General features: G+C 39.6%; 1 protein-coding gene across 2 annotated transcripts in view; it reads right to left on the minus strand.

Moving 5' to 3' along the window:
• Positions 1-20,101, minus strand: part of GLRA2 (glycine receptor alpha 2) — a 151,607-nt gene that overhangs the window by 115,837 nt on the left and 15,669 nt on the right. The window contains exons 1-2 of one of the 2 annotated variants that reach the window (XM_067566162.1): positions 4,544-4,597; positions 4,382-4,449 (exon numbers count right to left, since the gene is read on the minus strand). In XM_067566162.1, the coding sequence (XP_067422263.1) occupies positions 4,382-4,384 (3 nt within the window). In that variant the 5' untranslated portion in view covers positions 4,385-4,449; positions 4,544-4,597. Of the gene's footprint in view, positions 1-4,381; positions 4,450-4,543; positions 4,598-20,101 lie in introns of those variants that run through there. The other variant, XM_067566161.1, reaches the window with a different exon arrangement.

Raw genomic sequence — 20,101 nt, forward strand, 5'->3', positions numbered from 1 at the left:
CTACTCATGTGCTTAATGTCATGCACGTGCTTAAATACCTGGCTTAATCAGGTCCTAAGTGGCTAACTTGGAATCCCATTTTTTCTAGTGAAAAGATGACACAGTCCATGCAGCCACAACAAAGTTCTATTGCACTTTACCGATTGTAAAGAAAGAGCTAATTTTTTTGCTGGAATAAATGGATGGAATGCCATTGAAGCCAACAGAGAACTTATCTCAAATGTCAACCATTGATTACAGTGCACAGCAACAATAAAATATCCTTGCAATTATTCATTTCTATAATTAACAATTAGTTTGTCAATCTATGAACTGCTCTTAGATTCTCTTAGGGCAATAGCTAAAACCCCCTGGACAATGAGCAACTGAATTCTCTGGGATTGTTGCCCAACTTGATATAGATAACTCATTTGTGATAATTAACCACATTTATTTCATGCTGAGGTTTTATTGCTGAATTCTGCATGTGTAATAGTTATCATGTCAGCTGACCAAATTCATCCCTGCTGTATCTCTGCTTTCTTCAGTGGAGTTACGTGAAGGATGAATTTGGCCCACTCTTTATAATGTAGGGCCTGATCCAAAGACCAGTGAAGACAATGAAGAAACTCCCATTGACTTCAATAGGCTTTGTATGATGCCCTTTGTTATCTATTATTGATTTGGCATAATGTACATCATCCTAATAAGGAAGAAAATAATTTCCTTTGTAATAAGAAAAAGTGATACCATCCCATTTGTGTATTAAAATTCAGAAGAATTAACAATGCTGCATTTTTTTCTGTATGAATCATTTCGTAGAACTTAGAGTGAAAATTCACAGCAAAACTATAAGTTGCGTTTTATTAGCTGAAATTTTAAAAATAAATATTTTTATAAATACATACTTTTAAATTTATTCATACCATTACAAATAAATAAACTCCCAAAGCTAAATTATTTCAGTAGATAAGAGTGGTAAACATGTAGGATGGAATTTTCAAATGTGCTTGACATTGGCTTAACTCTGCTTCCATTGAAATCAACAGTAAAACTCTGAGTGACTCAATGGGAGCAGAGTTGGGATAATATTGAGCTTTTTTAAAAAAGTCCACCAACAAAATACAGAATTTACTTGGGTTTCCCACCAAACCTTCGTCATTGGTACAAGAGTATCATACCATGCAGTCATTTCAAAATCATTGCATACTGTGAATTCAGAACCTGTTACTATTTAAGGATCGAGGGCCCAATCCACCAGCCTCCTTAGGCTCAAATTGTCCTCATGTGTTCTGATGAGTGGAACTTGTGTATATCATGTGGCATTCAACGCTCTTCAGGAGATCTGCACAAGGTCTATCCAACACTTAAGTCCCAGTTAAACCTTCAAAATAGGGCTTGAGTGGGACTTAAGTGAGGAAAGAGACATATGCTGGCCTACAGGGATGAATTTCATCTAGGTATCAGTCCTACTCCAAAGTCAGAAATAATGCCTGTTGGTGTTAAGAATCTTGCCTGAGTAAATACTGCAGGATTGGGCATCCCAGTGAGATCATCTGAGATCACCTGAGAGCAGAATTTGATCTCCAAAGGTTTTCAATATGTCTTTTCCAAGCAATGTTCTGAAAATAACCCCTTTAGTATTTAAACCTTAGTACTTTAAGCACTTTGGTCCTCTGAGACATGAACGTCTTCTTTTGATTTTCAATCTAATGTGTAACCTACTTATGATTTTTCATTTTTTATTTGAATTTTATGTCAACGTCATCAGCATTTGATGGGAACAAAATGAGTTCTAGATGGCAAAAAAAACCTTGTTATTTATCACAAGCGATGCAAAACTTTTCACCACATAATTAAATTTACTTTAGAAAGTGAAGTAGATAAACAATAATTGATGTCTGCCTCTAAGAACATTTAAAAACATATTCTAAACTAGTCATTAACAGGGTAGCTGTATTAAGAAAATCAATATCAAACCGCTTAACAGCATCCACTTTAACTAAACTCTTTCAACACTATTTGCAGATATTATGAATAAAGCAAAACAAGGATGCCAACAGTCTTTGTTTTCATTTACTTGAACGTTTAGCTTTTTTCAGCAGAATGTATTAAGGAACATTGAAAAGGTGCACATTAACATATTTGATAGACGAAATGCAATGAGGGGATTTGATCAAAGCAAATGAAGGAGTCTAATTAATGCAATCAGCATTAGGTCGTGCAAATATTTTCATTGAATGCCATCTTGTAAAGCCAGTGAAGTGCAGGATATTCGCTACTTAATGCTGTGCCTATCTCTCTATGTGCCAAGAGCAACAGAAAGATGCAAGAGTGAATGCAAAACCCAAGGCTATGTTCATAGAACTTTCTTCTCAGAATCCTTCAGATTTAGGAAATCTTACAAAGACTTTAAGGCTGCTGAAAGTAAAATCTGTTGATTGTTATAAATTATGTGGAATTCTGATATTTTCCCCTCCCTCCCAGTTTCAAGGGTTTTTTTTATTTTCATGTCGAGGTCATTTTAAAAGACTGTATAAATCATGTACATTATAACCTATACTGCCTCCACTCTTCTGTATTCCATTATTGTTTATAGCAGGGCCGCTCTCTTTTCATATTATGTAAGAAAGTTACCTACCCTGTTAAAAATTCAGTTAATCTTTAGTGAAATGTTAGATGGAGGTTTTTCAAAAGCACCAAAGAATTTAGGAGTATAAGTCCCATTTATTTCTGTGGGACTTGCGCTCCTAAATGTCTTCAGTGCTTTTGAAAATCTCTCCCTAAAATGACGGCATAATTTAAATAAATATTTAAATCAGGTGTCGATTAACTAGCTAAGATACACACCTGTTCTTCTTGCAGAATGCAAACACTGCAGGGCAATATTTATATCCACATTACTTAAAACCTGTCCTTGAATTGCCATATCTTTTTATAGATAACATGCTTGATGTTGATTTTAGGGGTTTGATCCTGCAAAGTGCTGAGAAATCTTTACTGCCTTTGACTTCAACAGGTGTATAAGGCACTCAGGAGCATAGGATAGAGCCATAGGGGGACTAAACAAAACAGTGTCAGAGCTGCTGTGTGATTACTTCAAAATAGCTCACAGCTCCTGCTTTAAAGTGGTGCACATGAATCTCATTGAATTTTGTGGTTGAGTGAGGTCTGGTCTCATTTCAATGGGGTGTGAATACACCTGATTTTTAGGCAGCTGTCAGAAGGGGAAGGTTAAATCTGAAAGCAAATTGGAATTTATAGCTAGTCCTTATCTAGAGTAGACTGAACTAAATCCCTGTACCAAATATCTCAGAATTTTCAAGTATTCAAAATATGAATCCATTATATGGCTCTAACCCATTTCTAGTGGCTACAGCGGGTTAAATACAAAGCACTATGGACAAGACTCTGCAACCCTCAGTCACAGTACTTTGCTCCATGGATAGTCCCATCAAAGTCAATAGGCTTATCTATAGTGTAACAATCCATTAATGGAAAGATGACAGAATCTTACGTATTAGGAGTGTTATGCTGTTTTAAAAAGTCCCTTCAGTACTAACAGGAGTTATGTGCACTGGAAGGGAGCATGTGCACCAACATATTTTCCCAAGTTCTTTTTTTAAAATTATAGTAGAGCTCTATGAAATTCAGCAGTTAAGGTTCACAAGCATTTGAGGGAATCTTTTCTTTGTATCTAATTGTATAGATTAACATCTACTATGTTTTGCTTTGAGTTATCGGGTTCAATCAAAAGCAAAGACTCAAAACAAATCTGGGGGGAAATTATTACATTCTACCTGATGTTCGGTTGAGTTTTTCCTGGTTTTAATCTCAAAACCGTAAATAGATCTACATTCACTTAAATGTAGCTAAGATTGCCCCTATAGGTCAAAACACATGTTTTAGTGAAGCACCAAAGTTTCCCATCTGTAACAAAACCTAAGTCAGAGGACTTGAATCCGGTTCATTTCAATTTCGTTACAGAAATTTCACACAACTCTAATTTGTCGTCCTGGAGGTCACTAAAATATGTAAAGCTCTAATTATAGCAGTATCATGCAAATGTGAAACAGAGCCATCATATATTTCTCTTAGAATTAACCTTGATTTCCAGGTGCATATCCATGTGGTACATTTATTTAAGTTATAACCATATTCTTTACTCTTTTGACTAAGTATTTATTCTTTAGAGCATCATTTCTTACAAAAAAAAGCAAACACCAACAGTAGCTATTCCTGAACTTTAGTACTATAGTATACAAAGTTTATTTTATTTTAATACTATAGGTACATTATCAATAGCTTAAGAACTCTGTAACTATCCCACATCTATAATAGTTCCATTCTATACCACATCCCACTCCTTCACAAGATGGCTTCAATGGTCAGTCCCACTCACCATTGTAGTTTCTGCTATTGAACCAAAGCTGTTGATAAATATGTTGCAGGTAACATTTACAGGTGGACCTGCAAGTTGAACAATAAATAGAAAAATTGACAGGGTCTGTTCATGACATATCAAGTATTGTTGTTTTGTTGCCAGTGGCATCATAACACTTACCATTGTGGTTTCTGTGACTGATCCAAAACTGTTGATAAAAATATTGCAAGTAACGTTTACTGGAGGACCTGTGGAATGCAATAAAAATGTTGCAATATACATTGAAGCAAAAGCACAGATCCATCGATAACTGTACAGACTGGTACAGATGTGGATGTGACTAAGTAGAAAGTGAGATTTCACAATCAAGGTCATGTGCATGTCAGTCAAAGAAGCAATCGTTTTTTTCATGTAAGGATGTATGAAAAGCGTTAGATTGAAAAAAACACACACAAAAGTTCTGTGTTGCTCCACCAAACAAGAACAGCACAGGCAGCAGTACTGTAATCTTCCCACACTGCCCCACATCTCAGCCCAACGATGGAGAGACCATCTCTGGCGGTTCAGGCTTCTTGCCTATTCCATTCAATCCTGGGTCTTTCTGCTGAGACTTACAACAAGGGCAACTATTAACGTAGACGCCTGTCCATTAAAAACAGAATTCAGACAACCAACCCTTTTCACAGCAGACACCAAGACGCTTCTCTAATCATAACAATTTTTGGTCACTACCAATCTTCACTGGATACAGCTTTTGTTAGATAGCAACACTGTATTTCCCTCTGTCCCCCCACTCCAACCTTCTCTGCTATTTAGGAATCACTGAAGTGTATAAGCATGAAGGGAGCCTAAATGATATTTAATATTTTAGCTACTAGCTCTTTAGCTATGATGTAACAAGCAAGTGTTTTTATATGATTTCCTAATCAATCCGATTGTATTAAGGCTAGATGATTAAATTCAGATAGTGGCAGATTTCACATATGCATTTAATATTACATACTTTTTTTCTATTTTCCCATTACCAATTTTTTAATCTTAAAATTGTCCTGATATTTAAAAATTCAATGTTTCACATTTGCAGTTTTGTGAAAGTTATTAGAATATTTGTAAAAGTAAAAAGTAACATTCTTTTGGGGTGCTTAAAAGTGAATTTCAGTGGAGGCCAGCAATCTTAGTTTTTTTTCTAACAAAAGTTTTTGTGTGCAAATTTCTCTTTTCTCTTCGAACAAATGTTTTCACTACCAGCCTACAAGCTACTGCAAATAAAATGCTGCATTGTTCTCTTTTTTTTCAGTCAGAGGGGTAGTTTTAACAACATTTCCTTTTCTTCTCTTCTCCCAAGTGTTAATATAGTTCTGCTTATTTCATGTCTTCTTATTCAAGGCATTCATTCCAGCTGTGGAATTTTGGCCAAGAATTTCTGCATATCTAAATATTGCCAATGCATCCACCCTCCTTTTCTCTACTCTCACAGTGCTATCCTGAAATAATTCCAATTTATCGAGGAGGCATGAATTTATTGTATTATTATTTACATTTATTTATAAATCCCCCATAGGATTTATAATAGGTACTTTACAGACAAATAGCAAAAAAGGCATTTGAAACTTGTACTCTGTGGCCCCAGTCCTGCAACATTCATAACATGGGGTAGATGGCTACACCTGCAGAGAGCTCCATTGGAGTCAGTCTGTTGGCACCTTGTAAATTGGGGCCTCAGAAACAATGTACAGCGAAAGAGCAGACGATATGTGTAATAAAAAAGAAAAATGACTCAGCAGTTCAATTTGGCATATCTTAATTATCTCTTTTTTTTTTCTTGTGAAGATTTTTCTTTTGTTGATTTTTTAGTAGTTCAAAGAGGGTGTGGGGAATATAATAGGCCTTAATGGAGAAATGTGCCTATAAGGAGAGAGTGTTCACAACATTTTTAATTTTTAAAAGTTTCATACACTTGTACTCCTTCTTCAAGATTTTTTCATCCATTAATGCATTTGGAAAACCTCTTAAACTGCACTTCAGGTTTCAGGACCTGTTCCAAACCCACAAAAGTCTGTTCTAAAACCCACAAGATTTCACCTGATTTGACTACTGAAATTCCTACCACTAAAAAACAAGCACAATTGATGTTAAATCAAGTCTTCTGTTTTAATTTGCATCTAATCCTTTTATTAAATATTAGTACATTACTTTTCATAGTTTTTAGTCTCGTAAAATGGGACAAACCATGGCTGAGTATGCAACCATACTCAAAGATTTTGACGTTCTCTTGACTTGATTACCCATATGTTTTGGATCCATATAAGAGCTAGGTATTATTATTATTTAAAACAAACAAAGACTCTTCACAGTCAGGGTTTTCAAGTGAAAGTTAAAAACAAAATAAAAAATATTCTTCAGCCTGGTTTCTGAATGGAGTTAGTCCCAAAAAGGGATGGCTGAGGTGTGAATCCATCAGAAAGAGGGCAGTCACTTGTCTGCCCGATAACTAGGTTTCGTAGCATTTACCATCCCATCACTTCACCAGCAGGTCTGCACCTACTGCCCGCAAACCAGACTTCCCAGTGCTCATCATTCTAAGAGGCCTAATACTTTAAAGTGCTGTGCACCTCCTGTAACTAGAGGGTACTTAGTGCCCCAAAGAACATTTTCCTGAATTGAGCCCTCAGTGTTCCTGGAGGTAATTCTCCAGACTTGGCTGAGCCCTACTTTTTTGACAGTTCCTGTGTTTATGGTATGTAGCTGTGGAGTTTCCCGTCTATGGGTAGAGCGTAAGCCTCTCCCTGTCAACTGCTAAAGTGGGGTCTGTATACTCCATCACACAGAAGTACTGCTGAATTGAATGAAGTGTGCATAGGAATGTCTGCTGTGACTTTTCCAGTTGTTAACTCTGCTTTTGTCAGTGGCCTTTGATGCACATTCTCTGGTGCTGGTATCTTATGCTGAATGCCTCATTTAATGGTATGGTCATTTCTAGATTATCTTTTCTCCTTGCCCTGGAGAGTTCTTTCACCTTCATCCATACTCTGTATTCTCTAGTGTTCAGTCTGCACATAGTGACTTTTTTCTTCACATGAATCAGATTCCCTTTAACTAAAATGTCAATGGGTGTTGTCATTATGTAAGAGGTGTAAAATAACTCCCAGGTTTTGGACTATTTTCCTTGGAAAGTTTATTTGAGTAAAGAGGTACATAAGGAAAGAATAATTATTAAAAATCAAAGAATGGGATACAGACACACACATATAGACACACATGAACTGGGGGTGGAGGGAGGAGACTGGAAAGATGTGAAAGCAAAACCAGAGGTAGAGAAGGAAAAATGCTTCTCTCTCTCTCTCTCTCTCTCTCACACACACACACACACACACACACGCGCGCGAATGTGAAAATCCTAACAGGATATTTATAGGCTAACTGAGTGAAGAATGACAAACATATTTAGGGCCTAACCTTGAGGTTACAACTCAGTGTAAACTCTATCTTTAGGCTTAGTGTCTCCCTTGAACTATGTGCTACCACAGGGAAGTAAGAACACCATTAATGCCCCAGTGTGGGATACCCACATCTTGGGTCTAGGTTTACAGGAATAAGAAGGTGTTAAGCACCCACTAGAGCAGGCGGGCAGGGAATGGGTGAGGAATGAGCGGAGCCTTGATGCCAGTCACCAATATGCCAGTAAGCACAGCTGAGCTGGCCTGGGGAACTCTGTAGTTTGCAGGAGATATGGACAACAGAAAATGACTCCCCCCACCTCCCAGAGCAAGGGAGAGGTAAGGAGGTAATTCTGTTACAGAAGCTTTGAGGTGCAGTACTTCCTAGAACTCCTCCCTGAAGTGATGCAATTTACACACCCACTTGCTCAGGGATATACCTAAAGGCATAATCTAGTCCTAAATGCAATTCACACTGAAATCAGTGAGTTTGCCTAAGGACCAGGTAAAAAACTGAGACCCAGATTGTAGCTGGCCCTTATGAGGTGCACAGGGAATGAGTGGGGAAATCAAGGAGCCTTCCCCCTACCTTGCATAGTTCAGGTAGGTTGCAGTGCCTATGCTCAGAAGAATGCAAGCTCTGCTCACTGTCTGTACCCTGCCAGGGGGATAATGCTCCCCAACATGGGGTGTGAAGAAAGTCTGGCCATAGCGCCACCCTTTTGCCATACCAGGGTGTTGAGACTGATAAAACTAGAAGAGGAGCCAGGAAAACATATATTGATTTTAGCTAACATGAGCTTTGGACAAGTACAACTTCTTCTTCCATCTAAACATTGACACCTAGCTAGACTGTTAACCATGAGTAAAGAAGGAGCAGCACATCACTCATGAGAAGCAAGATGCCGGGGGACCAAGTGTGCATGTGTTCACCCGAATGCTTACTTATAAACGTGGCATTTCTCACCAAAGACTTTGTTTACTATGATGTCTTTTTGCCTCATTCTGTTTCCCTAAGTATAATAATACCTAATAAAATACAAATCCCTTTTCTTTAGAGCATGTTTAGAAACATTCTTCATATTGCAATATATTGTAGCCATTAATATCCTTAAGTCACTTTTGTTCTTCACTGATGACAATTCCAGCCATTAAGCACAAAAAAGGACAAAAATCTCAGGGATCTCTGAAATGCAGTAATTGTGTGGTATTTTATGATGATCCAATTTGCTGGAACAAACAAATAAACCCAAAATTATTATTCTGCTTCATCAAGCTAAAACTAATATCATCCCTAAGTGCATCCCTCATGTACGATAGCTTAGTTAACTGAGCATGTTATGTCTAGTATAATCTGACTACGGCAATGGATAGTTCTGGGCACCTGCTGTAGAACTGGGACTATGGAATTGCATTTTGTGGAACTGCCACACATGTATCAGCAACAGAATAAACCTATTCCACCTCGCCGGATTCCACCTGATCCTTTCACAGGTGTGTAGTGTGGGGAGATGTGCAAGGAGCAGAAGACCAGGCAGAAATACAGGTCCTGAGCATAGGAACTGTTCATCCCTCTTCTCCTCATGGTGCACAGGACCCCAAAGTAGGCACAGAGGGATGGATGTAGGATGTGGGTTCTACCTCTCTCCAGATCCATAGGGCACCAGTTCATGGGGCAGGGCCTACAGGAAGCATGCTGGGTGAAAACTGTTATACATGAGAGCCATGCTACACCCACATACCAGGAGTCAGAACGCCTCCTGCTGCTCTCTCTTTGCCACTGCTGCTCCATGCTGCTCCCAACAAAGGGTTTGTATGTAAATTACTCATCTAACCCTTCACCGGCACTGTGTTCATTCAGAGCCTGAATCCGTCACTCTGCAAGGAGTTCCGCTGAAATCAGTAAGTGTAGTAGATTCTGATTCTGAGTGTGCTTTATTTGGTGTGTATCAAATGTATCCTTATACCTAGTGAAACATCTGTTTTGACATTATGGTACGCTGGCCGCTTATGGCTTCGTCAGTATGGCCCTTTTTCCATCTTCTATGATTTTTTAAGTTTTTGCTAATCCTTTCTGTTTTTTAGCTTCATATCTAAGAGTCAGGCTTGATGTGTTCTAGTAGGACTGTTCATCTGAGAAATTATGTCAGGTGTTCATCCTACGGAACTGAGGGAAATTGGGGTTGGTAGCTCGAATGGAAGTGTGGCTTATTGTTGGAATCGAAGCCTGGTTAAGCAGTTGACTCTATGAATTGTACTCGTTATGGTCCAAGGATGGCAAATTCGTTCAGAAGCTGAGTGGTGGTATCAGCTGTTGGAGTGTTTTGGGGAACGAAGTTTGGGCTGCTAAATGGTTTGGAAAGCTGGGTTGCAGTGTGTTGTTTTGAGTGGCTTGCTGTGATACTACTGAAGTTTTATATATATTGTCCTAATACTGTACGTATGCACTCTGTCAGTGTGTCAGTCCAGTTCCCACTAAACTCAATGGGAAACTTTCCAGTGACTTCACCTGGAGCTGGATCACACCCACTGTGATCATCACAGCCAATCAGATAAGTAGGGTAAATGTAAGAGATAATATCCATGGCTTCCTGGACACTTTTGCCTTTTTCCCCATGACCAATCCATACATTTTGACATGTCGAACCATAGTTTAGGTATATCCTTATTTATCTGAGAGGCATTTAGATTTTACTTACTTTTCAATTTGTATACAATATGCCTAATATCCTCTGCCTGTGCACATGAACAATAAAAAATTACACACACACAAATAAATCTAAATAAACACAAAGGCAACAAATAACAGAACTCTTCTCCTCACACAAAGGATTAACATGCTTCCTGCCTTTGATTCACCACTGGAAAACACCTGCACAAATACACAGCCTTGCAACATATACCTTCAATGTCAATATAATCAGACTGTCAGTCCAAAGAGAAGCAAGTTCCAGAGTTAAAGGTCCTTTACCAAGTATGTCCTGTCCTCACACCAAAGACAAAGGTATGACAGATCAAAGTGATTACAAAATGAGTCACAGAAAAGAAAGCATTTCCTCTGGAATAGCTCCTACCAGAGCTATCTGCATATTGACACACACTGTGGTCAAACTCCACACATTCAGCAAAACAGTTTTGAAATGTTGCATGGGGTTTTGGCTGTGAAACTGCTGCTGAATTTAATGGGAATCATGCAGGTAAAATCCCAGCAAAGTTTTGAGGACAGAAAACCTCAGTTAAATCCAATTTTTATATGCATTAAAGAGCTCATGAAAGTTGCTGGGTTGGCATTCCTAAAGAGTGATAACCTCTGTCCATAGGATGGGTCCAAAAGGAGCAGGGTATGTTTCCTCATACCACTCAAGAACCTCAACTCTGCTCTATAGGGACCACCTCTTGGAATTATAGGATAGTCCATTCATCATGCCTATTAATTTCTGTCCTTTTCTGATGATATTCCCAGCAGAAATGCATAGAGGTTCCAGTTGTGGGGTTACTGTGCCAAGATCATTTCACTTAGGGCTTGTCTACCCATCAAGTTACTTTGCAGCAAGCCAGGGCATGAATCTAGCAGGCACCAGCTTGCCATGCAATAACAGCCCCTGCAAACTCTGCTGCAGTGCCGTGAAAGTCATGCAGCACAGTTTAGTGTACTAGGCTTTGAAGTACTAGTACGCTGATGTGCACTCTAGGATTTTACTTCACTGTAGCAGTGATCACATGGGATGTTACTGTGCAGCATGCAGTAACTTGACATGGAGATGTTAGCGTTGAGTCCCTACTTAGCAGCATTGCCTCCAGATCAGTGACCTAGAGGCGAAGGCTTTATATGCAATTGCCAATATCCTGAGCTACCCGGTCTCCTTATTTTCATAATATACAGTTACACTTAAATCCCTGGGCATGAAAATAAGACTATGGGTACACATTTTAAAAGCACCTAGGTGACTTAGGAGCCTAAGCCCCATTGACTTGCAATAGGAGTTAGGTTCTTGCATGACTAACTCACTTTTGACAATTTTATCTTACACTTTTAATTCTTCCTATATATTTCAAACCAAAAAACATGTCTTATGAGCCTACTACTTTCAGGTCCTTCCATTTCAATTTAACTCAACCACTCCACTGCAAACCATTTAGCAATTGGTACCACTTATTTCTTCCTTTCGGGAATTTGAATTGATTGTCTTCCTCTTGGCATGTGAAGATCTTGTCTGGGCTCTAGAGAGTGTTCATTGAAATCAGAGAATGGGAAGGTTGCAGCTTTTCAGGCATGATTGCTGAGAGCACCAGAACTATCAGCGTGAGCAGATTGCAAAGGCAGTTGTGTCACAATATTCTCTGAGAACAACCAGTTGCTTTGCATTAATGACTCTGAGCTGTTGATTAACATGTAAAGAGCACAATGTGTGCTGAGGCATGGGTGTGAGCCTAAGCAACCTACACACTATGGCAATGTTATTTGTACAAAATATACCTGGGAAGGCATCATCTGAAATCACACAGTGGTCAATAATAGCATTGTGAAATGTATGTGACAATGCTGTATGTGGCATTATGGATACTCACTGAGATTACGCTTTAAACTCTGTGATTAAGAAGCCCTCCCCCGGAGTCCTTGGCCACTGCAGGGAGGGGCCACTGCTTTGCCCCCTCCCCCATCTCTGCCCAGGAGATTGCCATGGCTGTAAGAAACCCTCTGGTGGCCGCATGCGGCTACGGTGGCCGCATTTGAGAAACGCTGGACTAAAGGTGTTTAAACCAAGCGTTTCAAGAGTTGATAAAGAGGTTTTCTCCAGACAAAGGAAAGGGGCCAACCCCTCAAACCAGGTGTGGCCAAATTCAATGGGCTATTCATTGGTATCAAAACCCGCAGGAAGGGAACATTTACATTACAAAATTGCATCAGGAAGCATCATATGGGAGCACTGCAGGGGACACCTAAATCAAGACGGAGTCGACCCTGAGAGGAGATAGGAGACTGACCCCCAGAAGATCAATTTGACCTCAAAAATATGGGCAGACTTTGAGATATAAAGACACACAGAAAGACTTTAAGTTATCCTTCATCTGAGAGACAAGGAAAACCAACACATTGGACTCTTTGAGGACCCTGCCTAAGAGTTAGCCAACTATTGCTGGGAAAGGAAGATTGGTGAGAAAACTACCTTGAACAAAGACTGTAGCTTGTTAAGTTAGGTCTTAGACTTTAGAAAGTGTATGTTTACTTTTACTTGTTTGTAACCATATCTAGCTTTATTCCTTTTACTTGGTATCACTTAACCCAGGGGTTCTCAACCAGGGGTACACAGAGGTCTTCAGAGGGTACATCATCTAGGTATTTGCTTAGTTTTACAACAGGCTAAATAAAAAGCACTAGCGAAGTCAGCACAAACTAAAATTACATACAGACAATGACTTGTTTTTACTGCTCTATGTACTATACATGGAAATGGAAGTACAATATTTATATTCCAATTGCTTTATTTTATAATTCTATGGTAAAAATGAGAAAGTAAGCAATTTTTCAGTAATAGTGCACTGTGACACTTTTGTATTTTTATGTCTGATTTTGTAAGCAAGTAGTTTTTAAGTGAGGTGAAACTTGGGGATTTGCAAAACGAATCAGACTTCTGAAAGGGGTATAGTAGTCTAGAAAGGCTGAGAGTCACTGACTTAACCTATGCCCTTTTGTTAATAAACTTGTTTTATTTTTACTATAAACCAACTCAGTGGTGTGTTAGAAGGAAAGGTTGTGTTTACACTAGATAAATTAATAAGCTGTAATGTACTGACTCTATAAAACAGAAGCAAACTTAATATCTTCTGTGAATGTACCATGATAAGTGGTGTGCAGTGCAGAGAGACATTTCTGAGGAGCTGATAAATACCTGCTAGGCAAGGTTAAGACTGGTAGAGTATCGAGAAGGTTCCTGGTAAGGAAGACAGATTTGTGCGTCAGGGCGCTGACACACAGGGTATGTCTATACTGACGGTGGCAAAGTCACCACCGTCAAATCGATCTTTCTGGATCGATTGAGCGGTCAGTGTAGACCCGCTCAATCGATCAGGAAGTTGACGCAGTAAATCCACCCCCTCAAATGGCGTAGTGGTGTAGTGACCCACTGGAGTCATCCTCCCAGTTTGATAGCAAACCACTCTTTGAGAATGGTCTTTCAACCAGTTGTGTATCCACCTTACAGTATTTTCATCTATACACAATTCCCTAGTTTGCTTATAAGAATATCTTGTGGGACTGTGTCAAAGGCCTGACTAAAATCAAGATATATCGCTACTGCTTCCCCCCTTCAATAAGCTAGTAACCCTGTCAAAGAAGGAAATTAGGTTGGTTTGGCATGATTTGTTCTTGACAAATCCCTGCTGGCTATTCCTTATTATTCTCTAGGTGTTTACAAATTGATTGCTTTATATTTTTTTCCAGGATCTTACCAGGAATTGAATTTAGGCTGAATGGTTTGTAATTCCCTGAGTCATCTTTGTTCCCCTTTTTAAAGATAGGTACTATGTTTGCCTTTCTCCAGTCTTCTAAGACTCCCCTGCCCTTCATGAGTTCTCAAAAATAATTGCTAACAGTTCTGACATTGCTTCGGCTAGTTCCTTAAGTACCCTAGGATGAAGTTCATCAGGTCCTGCTGACTTGAATTCATCTAACTTATCTAAATATTCTTTAACCTGTTCTTTCCCTATTTTGGCTTGCATTTCTTCCTCCTTGTTGCTAATATTGTATTGAGTATCTGGTCACCATTAACCTTTTTAATGAAGCCTGAAACAAAATAAGCATTAAACATCTCAGCCTTCTTGATGTCATCTGTTATTAGCTCTCCTTCCCCACTAAGTAGAGGATCTACACTTTCCTTCGTCTTTCTCTTGGTCATAATGTATTTATAGAAACATTTCTTATTGCCTTTTATGTCCCTTTTGTGTATGTTATTTTGTGTCTTAAGCCTTTCTGATTTTATCCTACATGCTTGCACTATTCTTTTGTACTACTCCTTGGGAATTTGTCCATATTTCCACTTTTTATAGGATTCATTTTTTTGCTTTTCAGGACATCAAAGATCTCTTGATGGAGCCATATTGGCCTCTTACTATAATTCCTGTCTTTCCTTCGCATAGGAGTTGTTGTCAGTTGTGCCTTTAATATTTCTCCTTAAGAAACTGCCAGCTTTCCTGAACTCCTTTATCCATTATACTTTCTTCCCATGGGCCCTTACCTATCAGTTGTCTGAGAGTATGTCTACGCTGACGGTGGCAAAGTCGCTGCTGTCAGATCGATTTATCCGGATTGATTGAACAGAAGTGAAGACCCGCTCAATCGATCCGGAAGTCGATTTAATAAAACCACCTCCCCAGAAAGTGTAGCACTGTGTTGACAGGTACACATTTCCTGTTGGCACAGCGCAGTGGAGCTGGCGTGCTAAACGGGAGTTACGAAGTCAACAGGAGTTACGCAAGCTGCTCTGTGTTGCTTGCATAACTCCCGTTGACTGCTGCTGAATTTCGCCGGCGGTGTAGACCAGGCCTGAGTTTGTTAAAGTCAGCTTCTTGAAGTCCATTGTCTTATTCTGCTGCTGTCACTCCTTCCTTTCATTAGAATAATGAAATCTATCATTTCATGATCACTTTCACTCATACACATTTTCACAAACCATCTGATGTCCTACTACTGAATTCCTTATTTTCACACCCAAATCTTCCAATTCCCTCCATTACAGGCCTTATCCTGCACCAGTGAAGTGACTGGGAACTTTGGAGTTCACTGAGTGCAGAATCAAGACCTGTATTGATCAATAATTCTACTATTCTCCCTTTCACCCAGACACCCAAACTCAGAATCTGTTTGACTCCTTTACTTTCTGCTTGAGTCCTGTTCCTTTACTTTGTTTCCAAAGCCTGCCAGCTTTTCACTTACTTTCTTCATCATTAGCCTTGCCTCATCACCTCTACCACTACAACAGTTCTCTGCCTTTTGAACACCTCAGCTACTGCAACATCCTCCTCTTTAACCTCCTTGTATTGAAGCTAGTTCCCCTTGCAATCCATACAGAATGCTGTTCTGAAAATAATTTCCTCTTCCTTCTCAGCTCATATCACTCCCTGTTGCCTTCATTGGCAATTACCTTATGTATTAAACTCAAACTCCTAGTCCTCATCTCTATGACTCTGTGTAACTGTGCTCTCATTTCCTCCTACTATCTCTAAGCTGTTCCTAAACTCTACCACAGCCTTCTACATTATTGCTCACCTTGTATCCTTCTCCACCCACCTTCATATTTTCCTCCTGTGCTATCTCTTATGCATGGAACAGTTTCCTATTCCCTATACACCAAACAAGCACTCTCTCTTCATTCAAATTCCTTCTCAAAACATACTTCAGTGATTCTTTTCACCAATAAACTGTCACTATCACCAGTTCTTTCCATATATTAAGTTAAAAGAAATGGCACCATCTTGTAAATGGGGCTAACCAGTGTATTTTATGTCTTTACTATATTACCTCTTTTACTGAAATTATGTCTTCTGGAACAGGGTGCTCATTAGATACTGCAAGGAACTTCAGTGGGGCTTCACATGGACACAGGGATTCTAGATTCTCTGAATTTTGAACATTCTACATTAGACAACTCTTATTCTTGTTGAATAGGATTTTTCTGGTTTTTGCCCCAGAAAAACACCTCAGACTGGCCTGATCTTATAAGCACTGACATTTGGAAATGAAAATTGCAGCTAAATTCCCATGATGTGAAGTCCCTGGGAGTCATGGACCCATCACACTTTTAGTATGTTATGCGTGTGTCTGTGCGCATATAGGCATGAACAAGAGCAACAAATCAGGGGAGTTTTGCAAGGGAGTTCTCCAAGCAAAGGAGGAGCGACTATGTGACCCTGGGGGTCAGTTTGTTGTCTGTTAGTTGGTTTGTTCTTGTGTGCTTGTTTACTTGTGGTGTGCCTACTTGATTGAAGTTTATAATGGGGTCTGTTTGGGAGGGCTGTGTGCTGAGCCTAGTGGTCTCCTAAGCAAGGCTGAGGGGCTCCAAATGAGGTTCTAGCCTGCCACCCTTTGATCGCTAATCCCTTTAGGACTCCTTGACAAGGGGCCGGGGCTAACTGAGTGAGAACAGAGGTTTAAAAAGACATCTGCCACCTTTGTCATAGGTTTGATTTTGGGCGTGTTTGACTGCATTTCCGCTTTTTTCCAACATCATTTCCGCTTTTTTTCTGGTGGGACCTCAGCAACAAGTGACCAGAAGAGCTAGCGAACAGGAGCAGCCAATGGAGTTTTGAAAGAGAGTTTAGAGATGGAGCTTGAGAGCAAGATACACCTAATAAACATTCTCTAAACTTAGGCCAATAGCCCTCCTCCCAAAACAGAGAGAGAGAGAGAGATGGGGTGCCACAATTTTTGTACAGGTGGTCTGATCGAGGTGCACATCCTAGCCCCAGGCAACCTGAATGTGGAATGTGAGTTCTACAGAAGGGAGGGGCTGCTCTCAGTTTGTGCCCCAGATATTTTGTTTACAAACAAAGGCAGCATGATTAAGATAAGAAAGGACGGGTGATTAGATTAAGGATCTGGAAGTCTTTAGATGAACCTGTAGATAGGAATCCCTCTGTGGGGTTGGAGGGGTGTTGAAGAGAGAACACAGGGGACTCAGAAGAAATACAACCATGCCCTCTGAGCCAAGGTTATATTCAGAAAAGAGGGTGATATGAGGTATCTATTAGAGTGGAGGTGCTGACAGCAATAGAAGTTTACCTGATTAAGGACTGCAAGGTTTGACCCTCCTCAAATGACTCAATTATTTTCTCAGTGTGGAATTTAAAATGTGGAATTTTCTTGCTGTTTGGTTTTAAATATTCTCCTGTGAGAACTGCAATTCAATCACTGTAGTGTTGTGTTTAAGAGCCTTCTGGAAAGTAACTAGTCTTTAAACAGAAAACAATGTTGCCAACTCTCATGATTTTGTCATGAGTCTCATGATAATTATGGTTTTCATTAAAGCCCCAGCTCCTGGAGTCAAGTGGATATGTGATGATGTCGGCCTTCATTCTTAAAGGAAAAGTAAGTTTCTGGCCCTCATGGCTGTGGAGACAGCTTCAAAATGTGACTCCAGTGCACCCCAGAGGTTAAAAAAGTAGAAGGCAAATAAAAAGAACACCAAATCTATTATTTTTACATAATCTCATGATTTTTCAACCAATCTTATGATTTTGGTGAGCCTGATTCATGATTTTTGATTATTTGAGGTTGGCAATATTGTGAAAGTGACTTGAAAGTGTCAGTTTCATTCCTGTTTAAAGTCAGTTTCTAGTCTAATATTTGTAGTATGGCAACATCCCCTATAACCTGGGGCAGGTTCAGTATAAACTCACAGGGCCTGGCCCTAGTAGGATGCTTCCATAAGTTAAATGATCTATTCCAGGTTTGGTGAACTGCAAAAAAGTAAGTAGCCTAAATGATAGAAAATAATATAGATGTTTCAATTGTACAAAATAACAAAGTAAGAATATACATTAAAATTTTAAATCTAAGCAGTGTCCCTTAAATGACTTGACACAAGATGTCAGAACATGTTAGTATTAGAGGAAAGTGGGTCTAATATTTATTTAATTTTCTTTCTTTATATAGGAATTAGATACAGTGCTCCTGTCAAATAATTTCTCAGTTATTATCTGCAAAAAAACCCTAGAATTTTCAGGTGGCTACGTAGCCGCTAGAATCACAGTTAAAGTTGCCTCCCCCCTCCCACCAAAATCTGAAATGGTGCCCCTGCCAGAGAGAGAGAGAGAGATTGAACAAACAAACAAACAAAAACCCTACAAATGTAAAAATAAGGCAGGCAGAAGTCCTCCAGCAACAGGGTAGGGGCTATCCAGTTTATTGCACTGAATACAGCATGTACGATACCACCTTCTGGGCAGGTGGCATGTATGTCATTGAGACCAGATTGACTGAACTGGAGGAGCTAAGGGAAACAGAGGTACATAAATGAGATTTTCCAGGACACAGTAGAGTGATCTGACAGCTTCTGTGCTGGTAAGAAGGATGAAAGTCTCAAGGAAGGAGAACTTCAAGCTGGATCAAGAGGCAAACAATTGCATAGTTAGGACCTTCCTTCCAGATGATGTCATGGTACCCTCTTGCACTAAAGATACCTCTCCGAGAGAGGAGACCCCTGTTATCAGGAATAGGCAGGGAACAGTAATGGGGGATTCGATTATTAGAAATATAGATAGTTATATTTGTGATGACAGGGAGAACTGCATGGTGAATTGTGTGCTAGATGCGAAAGTTGAGGAACTCTTGAGACATCAAGACAGACTTATGTGCCATGTTGGGGAAGAATCAGTGGTGGTGGTACATGTAGGTACCAGTGACATTGGAAAAGGTATGAGAGAGATCCTAGAGGCCAAATTTAGGTTGCTGGGTAAGAGATTAAAGTCCAGGACCTCCAAGATAGCATTCTCTGAAATGCTACCAGTTCCATGTGGAAGGCCAGGTAGATAGGAAGAACTGCAAGGTATTAATGCATGGATGAAATGATGGTGTTCAGAGGAGGGATTTAGGTTTATTAGGAACTAGGGAACCTTTTTTGGAAAGAAGGAGCCTATACACGAAGGATGGCTCTACCTAAGCCAAAACAGAACCAGATTGCTGGCATGTAAAATCAAAAAGGTTGTAGAGGAGTTTTTAAACTAAGGTCTGAGGGAAAGCAGACAGGTATGGAGGAGCACACAATTCAAATAGACACATCCCTTAGATGAGGTTTTATTAAAGGGGATACTATATATCCTAGTAAAGAGGAGAGGGTAGACATTGACAAAGCACAGGTAGGAGCCAAAGACAAATAGTTAAACAAAAAAGAGGCCTATTCAGTTACATCACATCAAGGCAGACAACTAGGGTGACTAGATGTCCTGATTTTATAGGGACAGTCCTGATATTTGGGGCTTTTTCTTATATAGGCACCCATTCCCCCCCTACTTTCCCGCTCCCCTCTCCCCCCCGCCCATACACACAACCTGTCCTAATTTTTCACACTTGCTACCTGGTCATCCTAGAGACAACTAAATACTGACAAATTTTATAAGTGTTTGTATACAAATACAAGAAATCTAAACACTAAGATGGGTGAATTTAAGTGCCAGGTATTAAATGAGGATATTGATATAATAGGCATCACAGAAACTTGGTGGAATGATGATAATCAGTGGGATATGGTAATAGCAGGGTACAAACAGAGTAGATTGTGCTGGTGGGGGAGAGCCACTATACGTG

Source organism: Emydura macquarii, unplaced genomic scaffold (assembly GCF_026122565.2).
Source record: "Emydura macquarii macquarii isolate MOO-44397 ecotype Brisbane River unplaced genomic scaffold, CSIRO-AGI_Emac_v2 contig_2734, whole genome shotgun sequence".
Taxonomy (NCBI): Eukaryota; Metazoa; Chordata; order Testudines; family Chelidae; genus Emydura; species Emydura macquarii.